This window comes from Rhinichthys klamathensis, unplaced genomic scaffold (genome assembly GCF_029890125.1).
Source record: "Rhinichthys klamathensis goyatoka isolate OS25496 unplaced genomic scaffold, OSU_Roscu_1.1 h1tg000497l_1, whole genome shotgun sequence".
NCBI classification, from domain to species: Eukaryota; Metazoa; Chordata; class Actinopteri; order Cypriniformes; family Leuciscidae; genus Rhinichthys; species Rhinichthys klamathensis.
In genome coordinates, this window is record NW_026606980.1 from 696,594 (window position 1) to 724,439 (window position 27,846).

The 27,846-nt window shown below is 38.0% G+C and overlaps 1 protein-coding gene across 1 annotated transcript; it reads right to left on the reverse strand.

Moving 5' to 3' along the window:
- Positions 1-44: 44 nt before the first annotated feature.
- On the reverse strand, positions 45-27,483 carry LOC130072593 (uncharacterized). The gene is made up of 24 exons (XM_056237771.1): positions 27,227-27,483; positions 26,151-26,229; positions 25,031-25,124; positions 20,852-21,020; positions 19,285-19,412; positions 19,118-19,182; positions 18,520-18,693; positions 18,185-18,378; positions 17,335-17,453; positions 12,513-12,616; positions 11,349-11,480; positions 10,542-10,711; positions 9,843-9,973; positions 9,614-9,744; positions 9,366-9,530; positions 9,059-9,267; positions 8,771-8,901; positions 8,144-8,252; positions 5,759-7,954; positions 4,930-5,604; positions 4,120-4,794; positions 766-1,440; positions 121-247; positions 45-53 (listed from the first exon to the last, which is right to left on the reverse strand). The coding sequence occupies exons 2-24, from the start codon at positions 26,214-26,216 to the stop codon at positions 45-47; spliced, it is 6,648 nt and encodes a 2,215-aa protein (XP_056093746.1). The 5' UTR covers positions 26,217-26,229; positions 27,227-27,483.
- Positions 27,484-27,846: the final 363 nt, after the last annotated feature.

The following is a 27,846-nucleotide window of genomic DNA, read 5'->3' on the forward strand; positions in this document are numbered from 1 at the left end:
ATCCTGAGAAAAATAATATGGTACATATAATATGGTACATATATCTATGACAACTTGATTGAATAAAAAAAGAATGATGCCCACAGTAATTATCATCCAATGAATTCGAACAAACAACACCACAGTAAACTTGCCTTCATTTGATTTTAGAACATACTCTGTGACCTTAAGAATTCCAGATATGATGGGCTGAGCTTTGTTGTCAGATGGCAGAGAATTCTGAAGCTCTCTCATCACATTTACAATGCTGAAAATGAGAAAGAAAAAGATCACTATAACTTCCATGACACATGCATACACAAATACATGTACTGCATATACTCTACATACACACGGCTTTTAGGGTCAGTAAGACATTTTAATGTTTTTAAAATAAGTCTCTCATACTCACCAAGGCTGCCTTATTTGATAAAATATACAGTAAAACACGAATATTGTGAAACAATATTACAATTTAAAATAGCTGTATTTATTTATTTTTTAAAAATCTTACTGGCCCAAAACGTCTGAATGCTGGTACTGTATATACAGTAGATGAATAGATGGATGGATAGATAAATGTCTGTTTTTCGCTATCTACTATATATTAACAGATCTCCCTTATAAAGATACATCCTCTACATTTATACTTCATTCAATTTAGCTAGCAGAGGGGCCTTGGTGATACAAAGGCTGAGAATCACTGCTCTATACATATTTTAGGGGGGAAAAAATAAAAGAGAGACATAGACACAATACTTTGGGAGTAATACAGTCTACACTTACACTTCATTCCATTTGTCAGGTCCAGCAGGTTGGGAGCTGGTCTGCAAATAGGTTATAATGCTGTTTTTCATGGGAACCAACACCTCAACCACCTCTGCTGGCAAAAGGGCATGAAGCGCTCCTTCTACCATCTGGATAGTCTCCTGAGTGAGGTTGCTAGCTTTACTGTAGTCCATGTTAGGGTTCAGGATCAGCTGAAGTGAACCATGAATTGCACCAAGAATACTGTCGACCACATGCTGAGGTAGAGCTCCAGTCTCATTAGAAATACTCTCCAGAAACACTCTCACAGAACTGATGATGGCTTCTGTAAAGTTTTCACTTTGGAGACCACCTTCAGTGCTAGCCACCTGCAGAGCATAGGTTAGTGTCTGAGATACTTGTCCAGTGACAGAGATGAAGGCTCTGTCCTCAGGAGAGAGCAATGGTGTCAGTGCTTCCAAAAGCTGATTAAGATCTTTCCCAGTTGTTGTGAGATCTACAGTGCTAACGTTCCCCTGGAATATTCCGGAAAGTGCCATTGTTAATTGTTGGGTAATTATCCACTCCTTTGTCAAGTTGCCTCCATTTGAGCTCAGAACAAATTCCGTGAGGTTTAGCAACATAGATATGATGGGCTGAGCTGTGTTGTTTGATGGCCAGGAAACCTGAAGTTCTTTCATGACATTTATAACTCTGAAATAGAAAATGAACATTGTCAAGTTTCTCATGACTCTTTCATAAGAGATTTGTTGCATTTATTATTCATGTTCTATAATTCATGTTCAGAACCAGACCTGTTATAAACCTAAATATACTTGAATTAATTAAAAAGTGTACTATCCAAGTAGTAATAGAAGATGTTTATTGTAATAATGAAGACAGTATCGCACACAAAAGTAGTAGCTGTTCCGTGCTACCACACAGTCAGCGATTACAATACAGGTCCGGGCAAAGTAGGAGGGATCATACTAGTCTAGGCCACTCAGTGGTTCATGTAGGTTGTCTACAAACTGGAAGGTTGGTGGTTCAATCCCCGGTTCCACCTGACCAAGTGCCGAGGTGTCCATGAGCAAGACACCTAACCCCAGCTGCCTTGCATGGCTGACACCGCTGTCGGTGTATGAATGAATGAGTGAGTGAATGGGTGAATGTGAGGCAATATGTTAAGCGCTTTGGTGGCCATTGGGTCTGTGAAAGCGCTATATAAATGCAGTCCATTTACCATTTACTAGTCAAACGAACCAGATTTTGGAGGTCAAACGTGCTCCAGCACAGGCCCGGCTCCACGGGGGGGCCAGGGTGGGCCTGGCCCACCCAATCAGAAGCTTGGCCCACCCTGGCCCCACACCACATAACAATCACAAAATTGGTGCGATATTCAATTCAGCTCGAGATAGGCTACGTTATTTTCTATTTTCTACCCAACCCCCTCCTTTTTCCCTCCGAGAGTCCAGTGTTGCCAAATTAGCGCCTTTGTCGCTATTTTTAGAGACTTTTCAGACCCCTTTAGCGAAATTTTTTTCAAAAAAGCGACAAACCTCAGTATAACCTCCAAATGTTGCCAGTACTGTTCTGCGAGCGCGAGGTCTTGCTTTCTCCCTGTCGTCACTCTCTCTAGCTGCGTCTCCCCTGTTCAGTGAATGGCTGAGAGGAGCGCACGGCCGCTGACAGACGCGAATGAGCAGTGTTTTTCCATGGACTTATCACTTATCTGCTTTTCTTTTGTTATATTTAAAGAATTTAGTTTGACCATTTTAATTTTTATTTATTTTCTTTTGCTTATTACTTGTAACACTCACTATCACAGAGCTTAGTTCATCCGGTTCCCTAACTCTCTCAATTCAGATAATGTTCCACATAGGCCAATAAAAAATGTAATCATTCACTATATTATAGCTACTCGTTCTATTGTCTGACAACAAAAAAAATAGGAAATGAGAATAGCTTTATTTGACATTCGGGGTCACACGCAAGGTCTCTCGCTCGCTTTCCCTCTATGCCGTGCGCGCGCGCTACATGGTTTGGAGCACAATCTCTGTCTCTGGCGCTCGCTCTAGATTACGAGAGATTTTAACTAATTTGCGGCATAGCTACTCGATCACGAGTGGCTCAACAGGTAGATATATAGATACACTCATCTTCCAGGCATTTGACCGACCTGGGGTGCGTTTCCCAAAAGCATCGTTGGCCAACTATGATCGCAATTTCCATTGAACTCTATTCTAACGATGGAACTTGCGACCATAGTTGGGTTTGGGAAACGCACCCCAGGTTGACACTTCAGCGTGATAGATCGGGGGTGTGGCGTGTGAGCGTGTGAAACCAATCAAATGCGTGTGTCGCACGGCCAATGCGTGAGAGTTGGCAGCTCTGTATTAGTAGTTTATTAGTATATATATACACTACCGTTCAAAAGTTTGGGGTCGGTACGATTTTAAATACTTTTAAAAGAATTCTCTTCTGCTAACCATGGCTGCGCTTATTTGATTAAAAATACAACAAAAGCTGAATTTTCAGCATCACCAGTGTCAGTGTCTTCAGTGTCAAATGATCCTTCACAAATCAGTATAATATGAGGATTTGATGCTCAAGAAAATTTATTATTATTATCAATGTTGAAACAGTTGTTGGTCTGTCAGTTGTACAGTTTTTTTTTTTTTTTTAGGATTCTTTGATAAATAGGGTTAGGGTTAGAATCTTTTGTAACATTATAAATGTCTTTACTGTCACTTTCGATCAAATTAATTATTCCTTGATAAATAAAAGTATTGATTTCTTTCCTCCAAAAAATAAAAATAAAATTCTCACTGACCCCAAACTTTTAAACGGTAGTGTACATAAAGTTACTACATAGTTCCAAAATGTATACAAAAAATATTAAAAATGAAGAACATGTTAACATTTTTAGTTAGTAGTTGATGTAAATAGTTATTTTAAAAGATCTGCTCCTTTTTATCAAATCTATAGTTACTTAATTGAAACAAGATCTGTTAAGAGGTCAAAAAAAATATTACAAATGCAAAAAGAGAGAATGTAAAAATATATTATAAAAAAATGTAAAGAATGTAAAAATATATATAGTTACTAAATAGTTCCAAAATATGTACAAAAAAATATTAAAAATGAAGAAAAAACAAACACAACAATAACAAACAACCCTAACAATTGCCGTAAATGCATGTAATTAAAATTACTCAACACCCCCCCGACCGGCCCACCTGGAATGTCACTTGGCCCACCTTTCATCTCATATCTGGAGCCGGGCCTGCTCCAGCAAAGTTCAGATAGCCTTGTGTCAGTTTACCCTTATACACATATTGAAAGACAGAGATAGCCAGAATGATTTGGAAGAAATATATTGTCTGCACTTACACTTCATTCCATTTGTCAGGTCCACTAGGTTGGGAGATGGTCTTCAAATAGGTTAGAATGCCACTTGTGATGGGAACCAACACTTCAGCCGCCTCTTCTGGCAAAAGGGCATGAAGAGCTCCCTCTAGCATCTGGACAGTCTCTTGTGTGAGGCTGGTAGCTTGATTGTAGTTCATATTGGGGTTCAGGGTCAGCTGAAGTAAACCATTAAGAGCACCAAGAATATTGTCAACCACATCTTGAGGTAGAGCTCCAGTCTCATTAGACAGACTCTCCAGAACCACTCTCACAGCACTGATGACGGCTTCTGTGAAGTTTTCACTTTGGAGACCACCTTCAGTGCTAGCCACCTGTAGAGCATAGTTTACTCTCTGAGACACCTGTTCAGCAATTGAAATGATGATTTTTTCCTCAGGGTAGAGTAAGGGGGCCATGGCTTGCAGAAGCTGGTCAAGATCCACACCGGTTGCTGCAAGATCTACAGAACTAACATTCCCCTGGAAGACTGCCTCAAGTGCCATTGTCAGTTGTTGGTTAATGATCCAGTCATTTGTCATGTTGCCTTCATTTGGGCTCAGAAGGTTTTCTGTGACTTTTATCATCATTGATATGATGGGCTGAGCTGTGTTGTTAGATGGCAGGTAATTCTGAAGTTCTGTCATCACGTTTATAATGCTGAAAAAGAAAATCAGTAAACTGTCATCTTTCCTCCAAATATACATATAGGTACATATAGAAATGTAATTAGAAACTGAGAGTAAACAGAGAGAAAGAAAAAATATGCAACAAATATATAGTCTCTACACTTACAGTTCATTCCATTGATCAAATCCAGCAGGTTGGGAGATGTTTTTTAGATAGCTTAAAATGCTGTTTTTGATGGGAACCAACACCTCAGCCGCCTCTGCCGGTAAAAGGGCATGAATCACTCCTTCTACCATCTGGAGAGTTTCCTCTGTGAGGTTGCCAAGTTGAGCATAGCTCATATTGGGGTTCAGGATCAGCTGAAGTGAACTATTGAAAGCACCCAGAATTTTATCAACCACATCCTGAGATAGAGCTTCAGTCTCATTAGACAGACTCTCCAGAACCACTCTCACAGCACTGATGACTGCTTCTGTGAAGTTTTCACTTTGGAGACCACCATCAGTGCCAGCCAACTGCAGAGCATAGGTTAGTGTCTGAGACAACTGTTTGGAGACAGAAAGGAAAGCTCTTTCCTCCGGGGAGAGTAGGGGGGCAATGGCTTGCAAAAGCTGGTCAAGATTCACCCCAGTTGTTGCGAGATCTACAGTACTAACATTCCCCAGGAAGATTCTGGCAAGTGCAATTGTCAGTTGTTGGTTAATGATCCAGTCCTTCGTCAAGTTGCCTTCATTTGAGCTTAGAATGAATTCTGAGACCTTCATCAACGTGGATACAATAGGCTGAGCTGTGTTGTTCGATGGGAAGAAATTCTGAAATTCTTTCATCACATTGATAATGCTGAAAAATGAAAATCATCAAGACGGTTATGGAATCTTCCTACCTCTTTAGACATATACAGTCAATCGAAAAAGAGAGACACTTCACATGGAACAAATATATAAGAAAATAAGAAATAAACAATAATTTGGGAGTAATATAGTTTTGCACTTACAGTTCATTCCATATGTCGGATCCACCAGGTTGGGAGATGGTCTGGAAATAGGTGAGAATGCTTTTTGTGATGGGAACCAACACCTCTGCTGCCTCTGCTGGCAAAAGTGCATTAATCAGTCCCTCCACCCTCTGGACAGTCTCCTGTGTGAGGTTGCTAGCTTGAGCATAGCTCATATTGGTGTTCAAGATCAGCTGAAGGGTACCGTTAAAAGTGCTAAGAACATTTTCAACCACCCCCTGAGGTAGAACACCAATCTCATTATACATGCTCTCCAGAACCACTCTCACAGCACTGATGATGGCTTCGGTGAAGTTTTCATTTTGAAGACCACCATCAGTGCTAGCCACCTGTAGAGCGTAGTTTACTGCCTGAGAGACCTGGTCAACAACAGCAAGATACTCTCTCTCTTTAGGAGGGAGTAGGGGAATCATGGCTTGGAGGAGCTTCTCAAGATCCATCCCAGGTGTTGTGATATCTACAGAGCTCATTTCCCATTGGAAAATTCCTGCAAGTGCCGTTGTCACTTGTTGGTTAGTGATCCATTCCCTTGTCGAGCTGAGATAGCTCATGATCTGGGCTTCAATTTCAGCAGGAATACTAATGTTCATTGGGAAGCCAAGAGAATCGTAGAACGCCTGTTGAATCTCAAGGTTTCTTTTAATCAGTCCCAGCTCACCTTGCAACATAATCATAATTGTATTGGCAACTCGTACAAGATCTTCGCCTTCCAGAGGAAGCTGCACATGGGTCAAGTTCTGGATCTGATTCATCACCAGCGTCGCCATATCTGCCTCTGCATTGATGAGTGCCACTTGCATTTCTGTCATGTGTATCAGATGATTGAGAATCTCTGCAAACATACTGCCACTGGTGGCATTTCCAAGCTTGTTAAGATACCACAGTGTGATATCCACATACATCTTCTGTGCATACTGCCCCTGCGCCATCAATGTTGAGTTAATGGTGTGGTATGGATACTGTTCTCTGATTACCTTTTTCAAGAAGTCTTCTAGAATGTTTAAATCACTTGTAATATCAGTGATGTTCTCTACACCGAGACCCTGAAGGTTCTGTCTGATGGCTGACAGTGTTGTTATCAGCACCTCTTCTGTCAATGCAAGTGGGTCAGATCTGGAACTAGACATGTTACTTAGTTTCTGATACGCTACTACAGTGATGTTAAGCAGATCTTTAAGACTCATTTGAGCGTTCTCTGCTACAGGTATTATTTCAATTAAACCAGATGCACTCTGAATGAGCTGAAGGACACATTTGGCTTCTCCACTGGCAGGATGCCATTGTGGAAATTGTGTGGTTTGAGTGTTCAGGCATTGTGGGATTTGAACGGCCATATTCAGAGTCTGCAGTATGGACGCTGACCATCTATAATGAATTGTAGAATTGATTTGTACTAATTCAAAAATGGTGAGATTGGAGGCTTGTAGTCCTTGACTGATGTTGAAAACAGGAGATGCATAAGCCTGCTCGAGAAGATGTTGAACCTTCCTCACAATTTCCATAGAGGCTTCTGCTGGCTGGGACATGTTCCATGGCAGGAACAGAGTGAGCACATCAACCACAACAGGGAGAGTCATGTTTCCCCTAAGAGGTGTTATTTGGATGGTGATATTATTTCCAAATGCAAGCATTGCTCCGAGAAAATCAAATACATTCTGGATATCAGCAACACAGTGCTGGCCAAGAGCTGAACAGATCTCCAGATCTCGAATGAGGACATGAGTCTTATTTAACCCTGCTTCTAACTGATACTGCTGCTCTGGAGGCAAAATGGCTCCAAGTTGGCTCAAAATTGTGTGAAGAACTGCAAAACCCTCCTCATTGTTTAGCATCTGGATGGACCCATTGTTCAAGAACTGAAGAACGTCCATGATCACTGGTTGAAGGCTGGTTGTCTGGGATCCTCCTGACAACAGGTTCTCTATCTGCCCCAGTCCAAGAGCCGCCATGATGTCATTTAACAGATTGAGTGAAAGTTGAGTGTCAAACTGCTGTGTGGACTCAATGTTTGAGAGGAGCTGAATTTCTTTTTCAACTGTATTAATGAGGTTCAGCAACAAGTCTTGTAGTGAAATGTCACTACCAAGCAGTTGATTAGGTATGCTGTTTACAAGGACTTGTTTCAAAAGTGCCATGTAACTGTTTTGGAGGAAAGCCACTGTTCCCTGGAGAGGTCTAAAATCAGAATAAAAATTGTCTGTATTACAGTGGAAATTAGTCTATAACAAAAAAATATATATACATACGGGTCTTCTTATGCAGTTTAATATATTTTGAATATCATGATTCATGAATGCACATAGTAGTAGAGGAGGTAAATATTACTTTCGTATCAATAAATATTTTGCAGTAAACAATCACTACCTTAGCAGGCTGTCAGGTTCAGAGATCACTTCAGATATCAAAGAATGAATCAGTGGAACAGATGTTTCCCATGTAAAGCCGGTCTGACAGGTGAAGGTAAATGAAGTGCCTGCAAAAATGTGAGCATAATTCACTGCATATTATTCATAGTTTTTTGTATATTAATTATAATTTTGTTTAAATAAATAAAATTACAATCAAGCAATAACTTCAGGAATTTCACAATGATGTTAGGTTATAAAATAATTGCAAATTATAACACTTTTCAGTACATTGTCAAAGTTATATTTAAGTCATATCTATAAAACTGGCAACAAATGTTAACTTATAAATATACTATTGTTTATTGTTATTTCATGTTTATTCGAAATACATTAATTTAAATTTATACAGCTTAACTACTTATATAATGTAATTATAATTCAACATAAGAAAAATAATTTATTAAAAACCGATAAAAAATAATAATTAAAACCAGTCTAGATTAATAAATGATGTAAAAAGATTACTCATCATTATAAAATTAATAGCAACAACTATGTTAAATCATATAATTCCACAACATAACCAGATATTAAGAACCAAGTCTACTGATTGATCATAGATTTGTAATTTTTTGACACTCACAGTTTGGTGATACAGTGGCGTTTGGTTGGTAGGTCAAAATCCAATAAGCTATTTGAAAATATGGTTCCATGGAGGGCCACAGAGAGCTCTTCTCTAGCAGAGAACCCATGGTCTCAAGTGCATCAGTACCCCTGTATCACAAGAAATTAAAATGCAAATAAACATGTAAATTGCCCTGAAATGTGTTTCTATGGGGACTGTAATAGTTTGGTTCACTATTTGATGTAATTCTCAACAAAAAACATCCTGATCACATAGCAGAAATTGAACAATAAGTAGGTTACTGACCTGGTCAACAGAATCTGGTCCAAACCAACTGAAATGTTCCCTGGGATCCAAGCAACAAAATATTCCTCATTAAGCTCAGTTTGCAAGTTCTGAAGGGCAGAGCCATACTGCTGGGAGGTTGTGTATAGACTGTGCCACTCCGCCATAAGAATGGAGGGTGTGACGTTGTACATTACAGTTCCATTTACTACACCAACCAACTGTTGGACCTGTGAAAACATTTTTAGTAATAATCATTAATTTCCATTTTTTGTCAAATAGTAACAAAGCTTGAATCTGCAAATCACTTCAAAACACATCCCTTTACCTTCTCGATTACAGGCAAAAGTGGTGTAAAGAGTATTTGCTGAAGACTTGTGTCATTCCCAGAGCAAACTAGAGTGCCCCATAACTGAGGGTCTATAGAGCTGTATGTTGACATCCAAGCCCAGGGAGCAGAAAGTTCTCTGCAGCTAGTGTGACCTTCTAGAACCTGTATGAAAAAATTAGGGGACATCCAATCTGGCAAATGAAGTCTTTAATGCAAACTACATAAAAAAAAATTTTTTAACCCACCTTGGCCACTGTTTGCACAATAGAGTCCATGCCATGGTCAGCCCAGGCCTTAGCAAATGTCTCATTCTGCATTAGAGAAAGGAAGACCTCCTGGACATACTTGGCATCCCCCAGGATCACATCAATGAATTCTGTGAAACAGATAATGATAAATCAGATGAACTACTGTATGTGGCTAGCATTGGAAATTGTTTTCATATCATAATTTTCTTCACATGCTGATACATACGTAGCTGTGCTTCCATTGCAACTCTTGCCACCTGCATGGATGAATGGCCACCCATCATTAAAGTCTGAATGTATTCCCAGCCTGGCATCCCTTGTAGAAAATCAAATGCTGTACTGCCTAATCCGAAGATTCTGTAGGGGGTGTGTGGGGTTTTTGGGTGATAAATAGGGTGGATTTTAGGTTCAACTTTAAAAACAGATTTCTTTTTTTCATTCAGATGTCAGATGAACCAGCAGGAAGTGGCAGTGAGAATAAAATTAACAAAAGTTTTACAATAACCTTTTTTCGTTTTTATGACAAACACTAGGCTATAGGCTGTAGATTTCTCTCGCTAAACCAGCAGTAACAAGTGTTTGTTTGTTTGTTTGTTTGTTTGTTTAATGCCATGCCAGCTTCTGTTGCCAAACTATATCAGGTTTTTCAAATCTATTTTTTGCTAAAAACAATTGCTCCATGTAGGTGCTCTATGCTATTCAAGCACAAAGTCACCTCTCACTTATCAAACCAGATTCTGCAGATGCCACCATAGACAGATTGCGTGACATGCACTCATTCTCAAAAAACAACCAAAAATATGCAAATAAAAACGGGTTATATACTTTCATGGTTCATGGTACTATTTGTTACAGAAAAACAGATCAATCTCATTACTGCATATAACTCCATCTAAACAGATGCAAATAGTCTAGGTTGACATACAATTGTTCCCCTAGGCTCTGTGGCTGAGCGTCACTGCTGCGCTGCGACCTGCTGTGTTTGAGAAGAGCATCCATGCTCGATGGAGAGACTAGGCCCAGCAAGCTGTCGAACACCTCCTTAGTGAAGGCCAGGTCTGCAGAGGCAGAGGTCTGACTCCAGGCCAACAGCACCTGCAGGGAGCACATGCAGGCATGAGACATGAAAATGTTATTGGTCTGGTCATTTACAATATTAAAATATCATGCAAAATTGAAATGAATGCAAATGACATATGCAAGAAGTGGGTTTGCTCAAAATATATCAACAATTTTTTATTTTTTTATTTCAAGCAACTTTACAGGAAGTTATTCGGTCAACAAAAGTAGGTCAACTAGCCTCAAAACGTGCATGTATTATTTTTTTAATCACCCTAAATGAATATGATTAATTAACAGTCCTACTAAATACTCAGCATGGCATTTGTCATATGAACATGTCACATGCCTTTTGAATGCAAAATCATGGTGATAGGATATTGTTGTGGAGTCCCCTCTGAGGTGAGGGGACTATCTAATTGGGGCTCCCTGGAGGCTTGCTCTATATACATACTTTTTATGCAATCAGCCTCAGTGCGGCTAGCGTGCTGTTTTGTATTTAGACTGAGCTGGTTTCCAAGGTAACATGCATAGCTGATGTTTGTGTGTTTTCCCACAAGACAGCAGGTAAGTAGGAGGAACCACAATTGAGAATTTCTCACCCTACAACAGGTTATTTTTTAGGTTATAAAGCAGATATTAATAGATACTGATATGTATCTGAGAAACTTACCTGTTCAACAACCTTCCACGTATTAATCCCTTGAAATATCTGGCCCACTTCCCAGCTCCAACAATAGGAGGCGAGAATGTTTTGGTCACACAAAAAGGTACGAAAGTCTTCCTCATTTAGCAGCACAAGAATCTGAGAAGGACACAATATGTGTGAGTGTGAATGAGTGTGTAGTAATTTGTGTGTGTTTATATAAACTACTAATCTTTAAACAAAGTAAAACAGTCCGACATCGAATTCTTCCCTACTATATAGCACGCGAAAAAAAACAGTAGGCGAAAAGTCCCCGGACGACCTACTACTTCCGGCAGGATTCTGAAGTGTGCATTCGATGGACACCTTACTATCCCATGAGGCCACGGGAGAAAATTAATGAATGGAGGTGAAGCGACGCAACTGACGCTGGTGGGTCACATGTTAATGACAACATGGCGAATGTAGTACGTACGGGTTACATTCATTCTACGCATTCATACCATATAGAACATACATTTTAACGATCTAGAAGTAAGTTTAAAATCAAATGTAGTAACTACTCGGATAGTACGCGATTTAGGACACACTGTTGGTCTCTCCCAAAACAAAAAAATAAAGAAATTTTGCAGAAATTTTGCTAATGTGACCGCATCTTTAGAGTATCATGTTGTTGTGAGCGTAGCAACATGTTATCGCCAAATTCTGCTCAAACTGAAACACAAACTGAATAAAGACTTTTGCCAAAATTGTCAACATATAAAAAAATCCATGAAATGCTGAGAATAAATACTAAAAAGTCATACAATAACTAAATGCATGAATCAAGTTTAATGTTAGAGGATCATGTTGTTGTTAAATTAGCAACATGCTAACATCAAACTCTCCTGAAATATGCTGAAATATAAAATGAATAAGGAAGGTAAATTTCACATGTGTAAACAGAATATTTGTTATGTGCATATTTAATGAATATAAAATGCTTATTAAGAAATTAGCCTTAGTGTTTAAATGTTTAAAATTTCCACCACAGAATAATACGCACATCATTTGAGATGTGGTGGAAATGTTCATAACTTTTAAAGGAAACAAAAGGCAGACAATTCTCTTTGATACACGCCTATACAGTTGATGTAGAAGCGCTCATATTTTGAACAAAGAACCGGCATTGAGAAACCAAGAGAGGCCTACCTTGTCTAGAGGGATCTGGGTTTGGTTGATAAGGTTCTTTATGTCTGAGCTGAGTACAACAATGCTGCTTGGGCTCATAACATCACTCAGTTTGACATTCACATCTATATAAAACAAGAGAAAAATGTGATTGCACTTTTGACCAACACGTGAGAGTTCTTGTGCGAGTATGCAGGCAGGCAGCTTTCTAAAGCACTTGAAAGTTGAACGTTAATTCACACACCACCAGAGTCTTTGCAAAAGATTTGTAAAAAAAATGACTGTTTTCAAAAAGGTTTCCTGAACACTCCTGCCAATAGTCAAACAACCAAGCCCGAAACCAAGCCCCATACCTTTGGTTGAAATCAACCTATGAATGGCTCTCATATGCATATCTGTAATGGTCACCAGCTGGAGTGCCCTTGAAAGCCACCAGAGGGCACTCCACAGCTGACTGTTGTCATTCCCTCACAAACTACATCTCCCATAGTTCTCTGCCTGGACTCATTACAACTCATTGTTTTCACCTGTGTCTCATCTTCTTGTTTGCTCACCCTATTAAAGCCTGGTTCTTTCTGTCATTCCCTGCGAAGTCTTGTTTTGTGTCACACCGCAATTCCGAGCATTCTCCCTGGTTTCGTGTCTCTGGGTTTTTGGATTTCTTGCCTGTTCCGTGGATTACTCTTTTGCCCGTGTTCCCTGCCTTGTTGTGATTGTTTGTTTGTGTATGACCCTTGCCTTGATTTGGATTACAATTGTGAATAACCCTTTAAATAAATACTGCATTTGGAACCTCAACCTTCGTGTCTCAGAGTAGTGATGGCAAGATGAGGCTTCCTGAACCACTGAGACCTCGCAGGCCATTGCTTCACCCAAAGGTTCATTACTCGAAGCTTCATTCAGCATTGCTCACTAGTGACACCTAGCTACTGTGCAAAGAAATAGCAGACAAATTAATTCATTCTGAACCAATGACCCGCCCCCCTCCCGCTCTGTTTTATTTATTTATTTATCTTCTTCTCACTGTTAATGTCTCTGTAACCTTTTATTTGCAATAATAAAGAGATCTGTGCAGACATTTGTCCATTGCCTGGGTATGAAATAAAACGTGTATCTTTCTCTGTCTGCATTTACTTGTACAGAGACAACTGTCACACACACAATTAATTAATTATTCAGAAAAAAATTGGATAGTGACAGTATGAACAACAAAAGTGACTGTGTTGAGTGCAGTGCTTATGGTGGAGGGACTCGAGGTAGTGTAATAAAGTAAACTGCAGTAAACACTGCAGTTTGGGGTGGATGAAGGAAGGATTACAATAGATTTTTATTGAGAAAATGAATTTTTTGAAGTGTGTTGGGGTTTAGACAATTCCTTTTCTTGGACAAAACCTCTCCAGCCTTGGAAAAATATCCTTTCACAAGGAACAGAGGATGTCAGTGCCAGCGGGTATACATGAAGATACTGATGCTTCTGTTGAGCCCAGACAGGGGAGGATTTCCTCTTTCTTGCTTGCTCCATTACCATGAAAAAGGAAGATGTCATAAAAAGCAAACAAATCCAAAAGGGCAATCCAAAACAAAAAGCAGTCCAGTCCAGATCCAAAAATCCAAAGCAATCGAAATAATCTTATCTAATTAATATAACAAGACTATAATATAGCTACTATATTTGATAATAACAATTATTAATAATTATTAATAACTATTCTAACCTGATATAGTGTAATAATATACAGCCCTAACACATATATGACACAATAACGACAATGAGATTTCTCTAACTCTGACTCTCGCGAGTTTCGACCCCCTTTATCCGGAAGCGACACTCAGACCGAACCGATGACGTTGGCCCTGTCCCAAATGGCACACTTCATGTGCACTTTCGGTCTTGTGGACTTACAATGGCTGCCGCGTGCGCGTGTCCGTTAAGTCCGTGAGACCGTCGTGTGTCCCATTTGTCATTTTTAGATCTCAGAAGGGTGCTCGCGAGCGCCCCCTCTGCGGTCGATTTGCGCCCTTGATGCGCACTTTTGCCGAGCCCGCGCTGATGCGGACTCCACAGCAGACTTCTTCCCGACATTCAAAGCGGCGTTACGTCGCGAAAGTGCGGACTCACCAGAGGAAGACCGCGAGTGCTTAGGGTTCCATTTGGGACAGGGCATTCTTCACACAAACCGAGGCCTCGTTTGTCATTAGTCACGTGATTTTCACGTTAACAACACAAGCCTCGAATCGCGGCTTCATCTGGCACGCCTATTTTTTCTCGACACAAGCTCCGACGCCTCGGTTCAAATGTCACATCACTATCTCAGAGCAGTTCGTGACAATATCTGTGCATATTAAACAGGGATCAAAATAATAAGTTCTCAAACTAATAAAATCCATTAAAAACTCCACTTAGCTTTCTTCTATGACAACATAATTGTAATGTGATAATACTTTTTCACAATGCCAAGTAGGATATTCACCTTCATTTAAGGCTGTGGTGCACATAGAACAAGGCTGTCCAAACAGGTTTTGACAATAGAACATTGGTCTCTAAATCCCCTAATGATCAACATCTCCCCCAAGATAGTAAGGAACCTGGCAGTGTTCAATGGTTTAAACCAACAATTGTCAGCTTAACAACCTTTTCTGGTTATCCTTATCCATTGAAAAAACTCATCCAACCTTGTACAAACTTGACACGTAAATAGCCACTTTACTGGCATTTGATATCAATGATATACCAAATGCTGTTTTTTGTGCATTCAAGTTTAAATACTATATTGTTAGATTTTGCTGTATTTGTATTTAGCCAAGCGGTCGTTTGGGTGGCTCGCCAATGTATTCGATTTCTCTAATATATAAAACAAGTATGTTTGACCAGAGTTCGTGTGGGGAGAAAATAAGGTGTGTAGTGTAGCAGTTCTTCAGCAGCGATGTTAGCTTGCCGTTCTTCAAAAATCTTAACCCAAACAGAGATTCAATACTCAATATTTGTGTGGGCCGTCTGGCCTACACCTATCCGTTCCTATGGGCCATTTGGTTCACATCTTTACAGACATGGTTTCATCTTGAGGCACAGTAACAAAGTAAATGCATCTGACTAGTTAACTGAAATACAGCATCTTTCAGTATGCATTTGAATATTAGTTTGTATATATATATATATATATATTAGTGCTGGACAAGTTAACGCGTTATTATCGCGTGAACGCATTTATTAATTAATGCCGACAATTTTTTTATCGCGCGTTAACGCAGAGGTTTTTTTTTATTTTATTTTGAAAGTCCGTTGCTCGCTGCCTCTGAATACACATAGGCCTACAGTCAAACCATGATCACAGGAGGGGTGGGATGTTGGTCAGCCAGCAAATAACCCACCCAAACAAGCAGTGGAGAGGCTTTGGCAGGTTCTCTCAGGTGAACAGAAAGGGAGACAGCGCTCCGCGAGTGAATGACAGGCGCTCTATGGATAGTAACCATGGCACCGGCTTCTGTGCGCTACGCAGCTGTAGCCTTTTTAACTTAAATTAAAATTATACATAACTTTACCTGATAGGCCTGCGTTTAGTTTAGCGGGGATGCTCTGCCATGTGAATTCCCTCCTGTTGATGTCCTGATAACTATTTAGATTCTGGAAACTCACAAACAGCGAGCCGAGGATCAGTCTCTCTTCCAATGATTTGTGCTGCGCGTCGTGTACAAAAAGTTAGACAGTTCAACTTCGGCAACGCGCGGGCGCGTGCGTGAGGCGAGCATGACCGCAACAGTTTCACAGGAACGCACCCGCTTGTCGCTGCACCTGTGCTCGACCACTTCACCTCACTCGTCACTCTAGGCTGATTTATACTTCTGCGTCGGACCTACACCGGAGCCTCTCTACGCTATAGACTACGCGTTGGTTTTCATTTATATATCTGCGTCGTTGTCCGCGTTGACGCGCAATTACACATGAGGGAGAGTGTGAAACCCGGGGAGCGGTTCTAGCAATCACAGCGCTTGCGGTACGCGTAGAATTGACGTTACATTTTTGGAGAGATGCACGTCAGGGTACGCGCGCTACACAGCTACGGCGTGAGTTCGATGCAGAAGTATAAATTGGGCTTTACCTCTGTTTAATGTAATCTTACGTGGGAAACCATGGCATGCCATGACCAAACCTAAGCTGCTATCAGAGAAGTAACGTTGGTCGACTTATATCTGTAGTAGTGATCATGACCCTTTGACTACATAGACTGTTTCTGCTACTCCCTGATACAAGATACCTGTTCAGAAAAAAAGAAAACTGGACTCGTTTTAACAAGCTAGATAAAAGGTAATGCCCTGGCAGTGGCAAATAGCTTTGTTTAAATATTTGATTTGATTACATTAATGTTTAAGTTGAGATTTACAAGAAATATTTTATTGATACTGTGTAAAGGGAATACTGCTGGTATAAAAGCACCTTATTTGTTTAAAGTTTTTGCAAACCACATGTTATTGCACTTTTGTAGCAGTACATTTAAATCAAAAGTGCGCAATACACTACTAGAATTCATTATTCAATTTTGCGCGTAACAATGCTATTAATCGCGATTAATCGCAAGAAAATCATGCGATTAATCGCGATTAAATTTTTTAATCGTTGCCCAGCACTAATATATATATATATATATATATATATACAGTATATATACAGCCTGTGAGTGCCAATACAAGTGGAAAACATTTGAAACTACATTCAACTTAAATTAAAAGGAATTAGCATGTACTCACTAAGTAATTAAGAGAATGATGATAGCACTTAACAATAGATTACCACAAATACCATGCATGCAGTTCACAAAACAAGTTCAGCAAGTCAACTTCAGCATACCTCTCCCTTTCCATTCACCCATGTAGTTGAGAATGCCGATGCCTTTATTGATGACTGGGTTTGTGGCAGCAGTAGAGATGTTGGCCTGTGGGAAAGTCCTCTGGAGGAATGTCAAGGCACTAATTGAAAATAAATAAAGAGAGGCTGAGATTCTTTGAAACTAGTCAAAACAACAAACATTACACATAATTCACACGTAATGGGAATGTGCAGTGTTGTGGATATAAACATCAAACTGACTTTCAAAATCCAAGCAGAGCACCTACATCAACGAAGATATACAGAATATCCAGAACCCTAATGTCTGAACTAACCTATTTTATCACTTGCACTTCTTAATTTACACAGTCGTTCAAAAGTTTGGGGTCAGTAAGATTGTTAAATGTTTCTGGGGAAAAAATGTCACTTATCCTCAGCAAAGCTGCATTTATTTATTTATTTGATCAAAAATACAATGTTTCTTATTCTGAATTTTATTTATTCCTGTGATGGCATAGGAATTACAGTGTCACATTCTGATTGATCCCTCAGAAATCATTCTAATATGCTGATTTGAGGATCAAAAAACATTTCTTATTATTACCAATGTTGAAAACAGTTGTGCATTTTTGTTTTAGGATTATCTGATCAATTGAAAGTTCAAAAGAACAGAATTTATTTGAAATAAAAAACTTTTGTAACATTATAAATGTCTTTACCGTCACTTTTACTCAATTCAATGCATGCTTGCTGAATAAAAATTATAATTTCTTTCAAAAAGAAAAGATTCTTAATAACCCCAAATCTGTGAATGAACTTATGTGCGATATGACCACAATTTTATTTGAACACTATTTTCCTCAAAACTCACTTCTTAAGATTCTCCAATTCCCCTGCCCCAGATTTTAGTTTCTCTTTATCTGTGGGCTTCAGGAAAAGATCTGGCAGGCCAAGCATGAAGTCCCACACTGACGTCTCCTGTTGAAGTCTATCTAGGACCACCACAGTCCCTCCAATCATTTCCAACACTTCTGCCGGGTTATTGAGCAGCATTTCTGTCAGTACCTGGTGACCCACACAAGTCATCAGATAAACATAAAAGCCATGATGTCTAAGGATTCATTTAAATGACACTTTCATTTGATATTCGTGGGCATAAAGAGACTAGACTGAAAGATTGTGAACAGTGTGGGAGGTCTGACCCACCTGGCTCAGGGTTAGTAAGGATGCTTCTAGAACCGTGTCATTAGAACTGCAGAAGTTTATTAAGCCTTGTGTGAAGAGATCGTGGGTCCCGGCTGATGTGTTGATGGCAGTCATGAAGAAACTGCATAAGGACTTTTTCAGAATGTTCACTGACTCCCAAACAGGTTCCATTGTCTACAACAAAGAGTGAAAAAAACAAACATTTTAATAACCAGCCATTTCCTTGTTTGTTGTTGCATGAGTCAAGCCAAGATATTCATGTAACCATATTGCATGAAAAATATACAGAAACATTTAAACTATAATGATTACCTTTTAATGGACCATCACAACAAACATTGAATTTTACAAACATTTCTATTACAATTTTTTTTTACAGTAGATGTATTTTTGTATATTAATAACTATAACTATAACTATAAAAACTATAAATTAATTAACCTTTTACATATTATCTCTTATAAATAAAATAAAATAAAATAAAATAAAATAAAATAAAACAAAATTAAATTAAATTAAATTAAACGTGAGGAATTTTTTAAATGTGGTATATGTACACAAGATACATGGATACATCAAGATTACAAAAAACACAAACCTGATCTGTGTTGTTAAAAGCTTGCATGACGGAAGTCACATTGGGAATGTTTTGAAGGCTGGAATCTTTACAAAAAAAATGTAAACAACAGTTAAAAAACATAGAAACGGATTAATTGTATTTATTTTTGTGGCGTTGTATTAAATGACTAAAGATAATTTACATACTGAGCATCCTGTCCCATATCTCCAGGAGCTCTGGATGATCTGATGTCTCCCTTTTCAGGATTGAGTGAACCAGACCTCCCTTCTCTAGATGGGCCAGTGGAGGTAAACCATGGAGCAGTCCTGGTAGACTAAAATAAAACAGGACCATGGATGATATATACAAGAATTCTAGTTATTTTTTTAAAGAATAATCTATAGTTTTGTTACTTAAAGTGTAGCAAATTGTTATATTATACTACAGTTATATAACATGTGATTATGTACTCAACAAAGACATGGTTATGTAAATGCTGACGTCTTCAAGCCAACACATAAAAGAAACAGGATAGACAGATTTTTTCAAAAGCCCATGTCACAGTGAAAGATGGATCATTACTTAAAGATAAGCACTAGGTGAAGGATTACGAAAACAAATCATGTGAATTTAAACCCTCATTGAGGTATGAGCTGGTAGTGAGTTTGTACAGTGGGTACACAAAGAAATGTAATTAATAAGAGGAAGCAAAAAGAGGAATGCCACCATGGGAGTTTCTGCCCTACCTCCCTCTTTTTTTTATATCTATGGAATGTTTAAATTCACTCATGAAATGTTCTGTGGTTTATGTTAAAGCATAGTAAATCTAAACTAACAAACCTTATTGTTAAATAGAATTTTACTTTACTTTATTGAGGCAGTGCCACTTCATTTTTTTTTTTCATTCTTTAACCTTATACTTTAATTCAGTTCACTGACGTTAGTATAATATTAAAGTTTTTGATCTGGAGGCAAGAAGAGCAAATGTTAACCTAAATGTACGGAAAAGAGCAGCTTTGACATTTTTACTCCTTTTGAGTTTCACAGAAAAACAAGTTTCAAACAATATGACAATATGTACATGACAGAATTAAATTTAAACCAAGTGATCTTGACTGAACTGATCGAATTATAACAATGAATAAGTGATTTCTACTACTAACGTTTTAACTATAATCATTCAATTTATTATCAATTTTTTTTTTTTTTTTAAGTAGCAGGATTCAAGCCTACTTGGCTCAAAAATCTAAAGAGGCACATGACTCACCAAACAAACATTTGCAACAATGACGAAAGATTTTGACTGTTGACTCAACATGGACATTATACACACTGCAGTAAAGAACTGGTGTGGAACAATGGGTTTGGTAAATATTCCTCTGTTAAACAGCCAAACACTTTTGCAAATCATCTGGCCAAACAAGGGTATTCTTAGCTTTATAAATACTGAATACACTATACTTTATGAATACTGAGGCAAAGGGGATAGCGATGTCACGGGAGGTGCAGTATTCTGCCATGAGATCCATTATTATCTCATCAGTGATGCATCCAAACACAGGTGAACTGAGCCATCTTTATCAGACATCTAAGGCACGTGACATTAATGTGCTGGGTCACAAATATCACCAATAATGTGCACATCTGATCATCATAGCACAACCAATATGGAATTCAAAACAAAAACAGACTTGAGGCTTTCTAAGAAAATGGTGCTACATGAAACAAGTTTGTGGGGGAGAAAATGTTTCTGGAAATGTGTTAGATTCAGACCTGTGAGATTCAGCATCCCTGCGGCGACGATGACCTGTGTACCAGTTCGATTTGGACTGTCCCTCATTTAGGTAAGATTTGCCGGTGCACGCAGTGTCGGTGCTACACATGAGGGTCTGCAGGAAAGGGAAAAATCCGGTGCTCGGAAGGTTTTTCGGTGCCACATAGCCTGAAAGAAACAGTGCAGAGTTACATTTTAATGCTCAGAGGTTCGTTTTTTTCATTGTTAAGGATAGCCCATGATGTCTTGTTGAACAGTTTTACTTCTTGTGTTGACATATTTCCCACTGAAACAGGACATATCAAATTCATAATTTGCCACTTGCTATTGCTAGATGATGGCAGGTGGTATAAGTGGGGACATTCTCATTCTAGAGACATTTAATTGGACAGAAACGTGTATACGTCCCTGAGGGAAAGATGAGTCACCAATATTTTTAGTCTGCTTTCCAGGAAGAGAAAGACTGTACATTTTAAATGCATATGTGCTAAAAGTTTTTTTTTTTTTATGTCAACATGGTAGTACTACATATGACCTCAAATCTAATCGGATTTGGACTAAAAGGGGAGAAAAAGAGCATGTATCTCTTAAAACTTAGGAGAAATAAATATGCAATGAGACATTTATATTTGTAAGAATATAGACAATAAAATAAATGAATGCAACTAGTATCCACCTTTGCCCCATGATGCCTTGCAAAATTACTTTAATTAAAGCTGCAGTCGACAAGTCTGGCAGATTGAGTGGACTTAAGCCTAGTTCACACTACAGGATTTAAAAATATCGGGCTGAACTGTGCGGTTCACACTACATGACTTGCTCTCTGTGAATTCAGGAGTGTTCAAGTTGTTGAGCTTAAATTAAGTCATCAAAATTAAACTTAAAAGTGAAAGTATAAATTATCATCAGCAGACCATGAACTAGCCCAAAAGCTCAAATGAGTCTGCAGCAATGTTAAAGATATACAAATACGGATTACGTAAAATATATAGTGTTAATATATACATATATATATATATATATATATTAACTGTGTTAATATATATAAGTCTATATTACTTAACATACATGTATGTTGCATGAATGAAACATTTTCTATTGTTAACTAGAACACTGATGGATATTTCAAAGTGCTTTGCATCATTTTGACAGATAACAAATAAGGGTAAGATTACTTTAGTTTAGGGTCCAATTCTCACTATTAACTAGTTGCTTTGCTTATTAGCATGCATATTACAAGGATATTGGTTGTTAATTAGTAATTATAAAGCACATATTAATGCCTTATTCTGCATGACCATATTCTACATCCCTTAATCCTTCCCAATACCTAAACTTAACAACTACCAGTTACTAACTATTTATAACCAGTAATTAGGAGTTTATTGAGGCAAAATTCATAGTTAATAGTTCGTTAATCGTGAGAATTGGATCCTAATCTAAAGTGTGACCCAAATATTGTATTTCTCTGCTTTAGAAACATTCTAGTTAACACTGCTGAAAGGGATTTGTGGAAGTGACAGCAATAATTTAAAAAGGAGTAGACTCATTGGGAAAAAGTTGATAGTGTAATATTTGCTTGTGGGTGATCTTTGGGATTCAATCCTAAGGAAACTTCAAGAATATAGAAATAAAACCCTCGGACACTGACAATTTCTTATTTCTACTTTTTTCTCTCCTTCCACTCTCTGCATATATACCCCCGTCATAAATAGATACTGCTGAATTGACATCAAATATTCAAATATAACATCAGCTTTCATATTTTACATAATGTAATAAACTTTTAACTCTTACAATAGCCCACATAATTTTGTCTTGAAGTAAAGCTCATATTGAAGTCTTAGATATATCTGATTGCCGACTACAGTCTCTGTTTGACCTCTGAAATTCTAAGAGGAGGTACTTTTCCTCAGGAAAAAAAAAAAATCATTTTCGCATTGCTGTCTGGGGAAAAACATATGAGATCTCAATCATGTTTTTCTCAACCTGGGTTGTTTTTTCTTTTTTCTAGGGGAGGGAGAATGTTTGTTTTTACTGTCTGGTTTTATGGTTTAGGACTTTCAATGGCAATATACCATGTTTGATTTCGTCAGTTCTTAGAAACAAACACAATGCCATGATTCAAAACATACATTACTATAGACTAAGAGTGACCACTTAAAAGGATTATTTTAGGATTATTGACCTTATGCAATGTTTGTCCAGCAAATAGTGTTTGAATGAACCAAAACCATAGAGAAACCATAGAGATTGATATAAAATAAACATGACATTAGCTACTTGGGGTGTGCCAAGCATACAAATGATTTGATCGCTGCAACTTCCTGAAACATACAGAGAAGGTATTATTAAAGGAAAAGTTTGTCATTTACACACCCTCAAGTTGTTCCAAACCTGTACGAATTTCTTTTTTCTGCTAAACACAAAAGAAGATATTTTGAAGAATGTTGGTAACCAGACAGTTGATGAAACAGTTGATGGTCCCCATTGACCTCCAAAGTATGGAAAATACTATGGAAGTCAATGGGGACCATCAACTGTTTCATCAACTTGAGGGTGAGTAAATAATGACAGAATTTACATTTTTGGTTGAACTATCCCTTTAACATGAGGAAATACTAACAAGGACTGTTGCATTCACCCTCTGGTTCTGTTTGTGTGGAGGTCAAAAATTACAGATTAAAAAAAAACTATATTTTAGTGTGATTATGTTTTTATGTATTTAATGTATTTATGTAATAGTTATGATCAATTTATTACATGTTAATCACTTATTGAACATAGACCTGAAAATGACATTTTAAAAAAAGTTAAACAAAAAAACATTAGATAAGATTACAACTGTGACTTTTTTTTCAGGACCATTTAACCTTTATGAATCAGAATCATATCCATGATTTTTTTGTTTTTTTGTTATTCACATAGCAAGTGTCAAAACCTTTACCAAGTTTCATACCATTCCGATAAAGTAAAAAATTCAAACCAAATGAATGAACAGCACCAGAGGGTTCAGTTAATCATCAATAAATTTTAATTTAATAACAAAAGCGATTTTATCATATCCAAATGTTGTTTATTCAGCCATTACAGATTTTTAAAAATATACTAGGATAGATGACAATCCATCATATTTCATTAATTTACTCTTTATAGGGAAAAGGGCGGCCAGGATATTACCTTAAATATTCTCATCATATTAGTTTTTCTTTTAACAATAAAAACAGCACCTACAAAATATACTTTTTTGTTTACTTATCTATACATCTCTCCTATATGCAAATATCAAGGAAAACACACCAACTAGAATTAGTGGGGGTCAGAATAGATTACCTCTGAGGTTAAGCACTTGTTTTCTCACATTATCAAATGAGTTTCTTATGGATGCATATATACAATTAGACAAACACTGAATCTGCCTGTGCAGAACATTGCAAGGCATAAGGGAGCTACTCACGGGAAGGACCAGGCCTAACAACCCAATCCTCCAAAGAGAGATGTGAAATAACAGAAAACTCCCAAAGGACAGTCAGCTTAAAGGGAAAGGTTGCATACAAATCTGAGAATATGTATTTTTATCCCATATCATAGTTAAAGGAACCTGGAGGCAGACGGATAATGTAAAACATTGGAGATTAGCTGCTGGGCATCCATTACGTAGAAATAAGACACTAGTCTAGAACATTCCCAAGCAATGGGGTGGATAACATCAAATGTGCTCAAGAGATCTGTGGCATCAGCCTGCTTAAGATCTGCACCATATTGCACATATTTAAATAGGAAGGAAAACTTGTTCAGCAGCATATCTCCATCAAACCACGAATCAAACCATCAGCAATGTTACTGTTCCTTGCAGATGAGCAGACCCGCTTTCGAGTAGGGAAGTTACAGTACACTAAGTGCAATGACGGTCCCCATGGGCTAACCTGAGGTTAAGTGTTTTGCTCAAGGACATAATAGTAATAAAGCAGGATTGTGATCTCAGTAACTCCACAGGTTCTGACTCAGACCTTCTCAGGATTGAAACCACAAACCTTTATATAGAAGCCCAGAACCTAAACCATCTTTTAACCGACCCAGAATGCCTTCAGTCACTGTCATGTCACTGTGATCACAACAGTATTTAGTTGACTTCCTTTTACAGTCTACATAGGATGCTGTGTAATAGAGGTACTTACAGGTGTCTTTGAGTTTTGGAGGGAACTGTGAACGGGTGACCGCCAGGATGATAAAGATCACAAGTGGCCAGATAAGGAGAGCCAGTGACCAGCCCTGAAAACATCAATAAACAAATGTCCCGTCAGATTTTACTGTTGGTTACATTGTGCTGAGCATACCATAAGACATGTATAGGTCTTCTGAAACATTTAAAAAATATGTTTTAAGGATACAACAATATTAAAGCAATAAAGCACAGGTAATACAAGAACTACTGTCCTACTGTACAATGCAGCAAGTAATTTCTCTGATAGATATCACTCCATAGAATACAGTATCACTTTGCTGTGTTAACTTAATTCTATAAAAGCAATAACGCAACCAAATCAGCTAACAAAAAAAACAAAAAAAACAAGGTGTGTAGAACTTACTCTTAAATTTTAACATTCATTATGTAAATATTATGTTGCGCAAAGGGTTAGGTAGAATAAAAACCTAGCCTGGGAAAACCCAGACAACTTCCGGCAAATTTAGATTTGCTCTGAAAGTTAGTCTGGCAAAGAGCTCATTCAAACCTACAGTCTATGATTCAAACCATAGACTGTAAAAAAATGATTCAAACCCATTTCCAATCCGTCGAAATCGCGGCACCAATCAGAAACGTTGGGGCGGGCTTTACACGATGACGACAGCGCTGGGATTTTGAAGCAGATTTTGTAGCCTACATTACAAAGATGGATGCCGCCGTCGAACATCACTCGTTCGAATCAGCTATCGCGTCTGTTTTAAGCGATTTGAACGTTTCCTTTTTGTTAAAAACCGAGCAAAGAACAACACTCGGAGATGTGTTTCCGCCGCTCTGCATACGTCATCTCCTCGCTCTGATTGGGTTTAGGTCTATCCGCGACGTCCGTTCGTGACGCCCCTCTGGAAATGATTTGTCTATGACGCTTTGCCAGACCATAACTAGTTACAACTGAGAATGGTCTGGTTTTAACCAGGCTAGTAGAAACCCACAGAACTCCACAGAATCCATGCTCAATGCAGACATCATCATTTTAATCTGGGCATCCAGCTTTTTTTTTTTTTTTTGAAACCATAAAATGAGAACATCCAATTGTACAATTTGCATTTACTCACTGGCTGCCGGATGACACTGAGGCCATTTTTCCAGAGAAGAAGTCTTAACTGTTGTAAGAAGGCCATTAGAGGAGACGGCCTGATAGAAACAAAAGAAAAATGCAGGTTATGTTAAATATATTCAGTAATTCCAGCATTGGAACAGATGCTATATGTTTCAACATCAATTGCACTTTAATATCAAGAAGCAATCAAACATAAAAGTTATTAATAATTACCAAGTTAATTATTAATGACTAGGTAATAGTGAACATGATCGAGCTTCAACATCTAACTGATCTCAGCGAGTTCATCATAAATCCACTGCCAAATGAGAATGTTATTCTTTATTCTTGGTAGCCTACACCTTGGACAAACTTGTAGACCACATTACACCAAAAACCAGCGATGGAAATGGGTGCAGCCAGGAAGTGAATTTAAAAGGTGGATGGAGTTCCAGTTCAAAATGTAGAGAATTTTTTGTTTCATATTTTATCCACATAATATCCTCAAAACGCTATGCAAACTTCATATATAAATATAGTTGGATTTTTATGCTTTTAAAATATAAAATAGTGAATCTCTGCCATTTCCACCACTGACAATAAACCCAGTTTAACTAACTTAAAGCAATTTATGATATATGCCTTGTCTACCATTGTTGCACAAGATTTCCAACTTTATATTATAACGCCATTTTGTATAGATGCTGTTTAAATTCATAATAATAAAATTAATAAAATAATTTAAAAAAAAACAAATGTAGGCTACATAAACATAAAAATAATTAAAAAGACTGATTTTTTTAATCTAATCCCCCCTGCCCCTTTACGTTGTGTCTTTGTGCGCTTTTGATTAAAACTGTTGAAAATCACTGAGTTTTTCCTAACTAATCCCCACTAAATTCCATTTACCTCATATTTAATACCGCCAAATAATATTTAATTGACATTATGACTGAATCTCAGTGACTCACTTTATTATCGCACCTACAAAATGAATAGCCTACCGTACCACTTCATCAGATGTCAGAAGTTCAGAACTCTATACTTATTAGAGATCACTAAAAGAATATAAATGGATGAAGTTATATTTACCTTGTTTAGTCTGGGTTGAATTTGGTTTATAGTTATTGGGTCCGATGCGTTTGATATACTGAAGACATTTTGCTAGGTTATTCCTAGCAAAGAGCTCTTTCCATGTGATATTCAACCACCTGAAGAAAAATTAATAATAACAACGAAAATCAAGAATGTACTCCTGTTAATGACGCGCCGTAGAAGAACCGTTTTTAAATCTCGTCAGGTGTTCGCACCGGTGTCAGTGACATCCAATATAGACTTATCTCTGTAATGCTTATGACTGTGGTTGTGCAGTACAGGTGAGAGGCGGGTGTTTCACACACAGCTTGTATGACCGGTTTGAAGATTCCGTGCCGTCTCTCTCTCTCTCTGTGTGTGTGTGTGTGTGTGTGTGTGTGTGTGTTAGAGAGTACAAATATGCAATCGTGGAACGAATATTGTGTTCATATTGAAACTACAAGTAGGCCTATCATCAAATAAAAATGCAATGTCAACCAAAATTTTTATTCGGCTCAATTTATATTGTCTGTTGTACAATCGGGACTATCAATCTACCATCGCAATGGTGTTATTCCCAAGGCGTCATATAATGACGCTTTTGCCAAAGCGTCTACATCCAACGCACATGATAGGCT